The 3,854-nt window shown below is 62.7% G+C and overlaps 1 protein-coding gene across 2 annotated transcripts in view; it reads left to right on the top strand.

Annotated features, from left to right (window-relative positions):
- The first annotated feature begins 779 nt into the window (after positions 1–779).
- Positions 780–3,854, top strand: part of CAPN1 (calpain 1) — a 23,286-nt gene continuing 20,211 nt past the window's right edge. Inside the window, exons 1-4 of one of the 2 annotated variants that reach the window (XM_007462011.1) lie at positions 780–850; positions 1,815–2,082; positions 2,237–2,306; positions 2,571–2,689. In XM_007462011.1, the coding sequence (XP_007462073.1) occupies positions 1,816–2,082; positions 2,237–2,306; positions 2,571–2,689 (456 nt within the window). In that variant the 5' untranslated portion in view covers positions 780–850; position 1,815. Of the gene's footprint in view, positions 851–940; positions 1,066–1,814; positions 2,083–2,236; positions 2,307–2,570; positions 2,690–3,854 lie in introns of those variants that run through there. The other variant, XM_007462012.1, reaches the window with a different exon arrangement.

Genomic DNA, 3,854 nt, shown 5'->3' with positions numbered 1-3,854 from the left:
GCCTACTGTCCTGCTCGCAGTCTCTCCCGCCGCCTCCTGGGTAAAGCGGCACACGGGCATTCCCAGGTGGATGCGAGAGGGAGGGCTTGGAGGAGCGGGCAGGGATGCCGGCCTCACAACTTCCAGGTTCAAGAAACCTCAGAGAGTAAGAGAAAGATGGGCTTCCACAGTTCCTCATTTCATCACAGTCGCTGCGCGAATGGGGAAACTAAGGCCGAGAGGGCAGGGACTCATCCAAGGTCATGCAGCCAGACCGGGCGTGGGGAACCGGTTCCTCGAGCCCTGCCCGGCGCCCGGAGCCTGCGCCCCAGGGCGCGGTGGCGGGGAACCCGGCCCTGCCCAGGAGCCGGGCTGCGGCGAGGACCCGGCAGGGTGGGGCTGCAGTTTGCAGAGCGTCCGGCAGGGGTCGGCTCGCCGCCAGCCCGGCCCCTCCTCCGAGCAGCTGCCTCAGCCCGAGGTAATCTCGGCCCCGCGCTTAGGGCGCGCGGGGCCGGGGGCGGAGGGACAGCTGCGGCCCCGCGGAGGAGGGGCGCCGGGGGGACGGACCCGGGGCTGCGGGCGGCGGCGCCGCCGCAGGGCCGGACTCCAGAGAATGCCCTCTGGGGGCGCCGCGTGGGGTGGGGCCGCCAGGCCCTGCAACTCGAGCTGTTGCCCCTGGTTAAAAATACCCCCTGTCCTGTCCTCTCCCTCCCCATCCCCCGCGGTGCCCTTCCGTCCAACCGCGACTGGCGCTGGCCCCTCCCCGGGGACAACACTGCCTTTTACTAATTTGTCCTCTCGCGCAGTTGGTCCGGCGTCTGCGGAGGGAGGGGCGGGGAGACACCGTGAGTCAGAGAGATAGTCTGAGAAGGTGCCCAAGAGATAAGGGAGAGCAGAGAGGAAGCGGGGCTGGAGCCCGAGGAGGAGGAAGAGAAGGGGCAGAAGGACGGGGGGAGGGAGGGGGGCGGAGGGGCCGCGGGAGGAGGGCGGGGAGGAGCGCTCTTCCTGGTTGGGCCCTGTCCTCAGCTGCCACCGGGGAAGCCAGCCGCAGGGACCGCAGGGACCCCCCGAACACTCCTACCCCAGGTAAGGAGGTGGGTGGCCGGGCCGCTGTTCCCGGTGCCTGGCCACTGCTCCCGCTCCCGGGCTGAGGGGCTACCCCTACCCCGGGCTCTCTGAGTGCCTGGGACTGGGGCAGGGGCTGGGGAAGCCGCACAGCTCCGGCGCCCGCCCCAGCCTGCGTTCCTCACTGCCTCCAGGGGCCGGGCTGCGCTGGGCTGGGGGAGGGCCGGAGGGGGAAGGACTGAGGCGCAGCAGCCCTGATCATTCAACGTGTCTCAGGAGCTTGGGGAGGGGGACCCTGACTGCCTGGAGTACTCAGCCCCCAAGCCAGGAAAAGGGGCCAGTGTACAGGAGCTCGGCTAGTTTCAGGAGGGGGGTTACAGGCAGGCAAACGGTCACAGAGGCCTTCCCTGGGGTCTCCCACCTTCCTGGTTCCTAGTGTTATTTCGGGCTCCGCCCTTCCCCAACCTGACTGGCTGACCACAGGACTGCAGACCCAGGACAATGGGCATCTGGGAAAAGAGAGGTGGTAGCACTGGGTGGGGGTAGGGAGATGGTGGCCAGCATACCTGGGGGGATGGGAAGCCCCCTCTCCAGGGTTCTGGGAGCAAAGGGAGGTGGCAGCCCTGATTCAGTGAGAGGGGCAGTGAGGGGGGAAAACCCCAGGTCTGGGGAGGAAGGATGGCAGCGGGCTGGAGAGCAGTTAGCAGACAGGAGTCCCAGCTCTAGTCCTGGGGAGGCCTGGGTTCTGAGCAGGCCCATCTCTCCCACAGGATGGCTGAGGAGGTCATCACTCCGGTGTACTGCACCGGGGTGTCTGCACAAGTGCAAAAGCAGCGGGCCAAGGAGCTGGGCCTGGGCCGCCATGAAAACGCCATCAAGTACCTGGGCCAGGATTATGATCAGCTGCGGGCTCACTGCCTGCAGAGTGGGGCCCTCTTCCGTGATGAGGCTTTCCCCCCAGTGCCCCAGAGCCTGGGCTTCAAGGACCTGGGCCCTAACTCCTCCAAAACCTATGGCATCAAGTGGAAGCGTCCCACGGTGAGAGGGGCCACCCTGGGTGGGATTCAGTTTACCCCCTTCCTGGGTGAGGAGTGGGACTAGGACTCCAGGTCCCTAGAGTGGGGTCTGGGATACCTGGGTTCCAGTTTCTAGGAGGGACTGGCCCAGAGACAGGACTCTGGGTCTCTTGCAGGAGCTGTTCTCAAACCCCCAGTTCATCGTGGATGGAGCCACCCGCACAGACATCTGCCAGGGAGCACTGGGTAGGCCCTGGGGCGTTTTGAGTGTTTTTCCAAAGTAGTTCCCTATACCCGTTCCTTCCTGCTCTGCCTCAGCCCCTCCCTTCTGCAAGCCCAAGCGGGCTCTGGCTATCAGTGCTGGGGCTGGTTTGCCCAGATTCCTGGGTCTTTTCTGTAAGTTGAGGGGTGCCCTGCCCAGGGAACCCGTTTCTCCCCAGCATGGCACTCGTGTGCACCACTGGGTGCAGATTGGTAGAGCAGGCCTGACGTGGCTCTTTCCCATCCCAGGGGACTGTTGGCTCCTGGCGGCCATCGCCTCCCTTACCCTCAATGACACCCTCCTGCACCGAGTAGTTCCACATGGCCAAAGCTTCCAGGATGGCTATGTCGGCATCTTCCATTTCCAGGTGAGGAGCCCCACATGCACCTTGGGCAAGGAGGGTGAGGGAGAGAGCGGTAGCAGGCACTGGAGGTGGTAGGGACACTGAAGTTAGGGTGGCTCAGGGCCACACCTTGCAGGGCCAGTCCTCCCTCTCGAAAGTATTGTGTTTGACCTCTTGATTCCATCTCCGATCTGTCATGTGTGAGAATCTGTCATGTGTGAAACGGTTGGGCAGGTATTTCGGCTGGCAGTTTTCCTGGATGCTTGTGCACATCCGGGGAGAAAAGTGCTTAGAAGAGTAGAAAGATCTCTGTGTTATATCCTGTGGGACAAATCCTTTTCCTCCTCAGGGTCTCAGTTTCCCTATCTGAGAAACAGAGAGTGTTCTGCCGGGGAAAACCGACCGGCACATGTGGCCATCTACACCCTTGGCATCAGTCCACCCATCCACCCACTCCCAGCTCCGCCTTCACTTTGGCAATCGCCAGCCTCTTAGAGAGCCTTGCAGAAAAGAAAGACTCGGGATTAAGCCTATTTAAACCAGCGTTTCCTGATGTTGTTTGCGCACAGGGCCCATTTTTCAAATCACACTAATGAATTCTCAGTAGGCTGGTTTTGGGAGAGACACACCCCCAGGAAGCCTGGATGAGAATCTCTGGCCCCAGTGTCCTCTCCTTCCGCCTAGCCAGGGAGCCCCTTGCCCTACCTCGTCCTCACCCACCTCTGCACCTAAGGCTTGACTTGCAGGACCCACCGTGCGGTGGCAAATACTTTGGCCAAGTGCGGCACCTGCCAGCGTTGGCCCACCGGGGCGTGGCCTCACCGCCCTTTCCCCACCCTCTCCCCTCACTCCTCCAATCCGCTCCTCCCCGGCCTCTGATTGGCCCGTTCACTCCCTCACAGGCAGTGCGGTGGGCCCACCTTCTCCCCTCGCCCCCTTGTTCCGCGCGCGCACACACACAGCCCCGAAGGCCAATGCCGTCACTTTTGGCCTCGGCGGGCCAACTCCTACCTCTCTGGGAAACTTGCCCCTCAAGGCATCTATGAAGCAAACCCTGCGGTTTGCTGTCCACCTTGTGGTTGAAGGATCTGGATGACACATTTTCATTCCACACCTAATTTATATAGGTATCCGCACCCCCCTCCGTACGTACACACACACACACACACACACACACACACACACACAC

The sequence above is a fragment of the Lipotes vexillifer genome, unplaced genomic scaffold (assembly GCF_000442215.2).
Source record: "Lipotes vexillifer unplaced genomic scaffold, Lipotes_vexillifer_v1.1 scaffold1129, whole genome shotgun sequence".
Taxonomy (NCBI): domain Eukaryota; kingdom Metazoa; phylum Chordata; class Mammalia; order Artiodactyla; family Lipotidae; genus Lipotes; species Lipotes vexillifer.
Note: the sequence above shows the minus strand (reverse complement) of the source record. Positions and strands in the feature narration are given on the sequence as shown.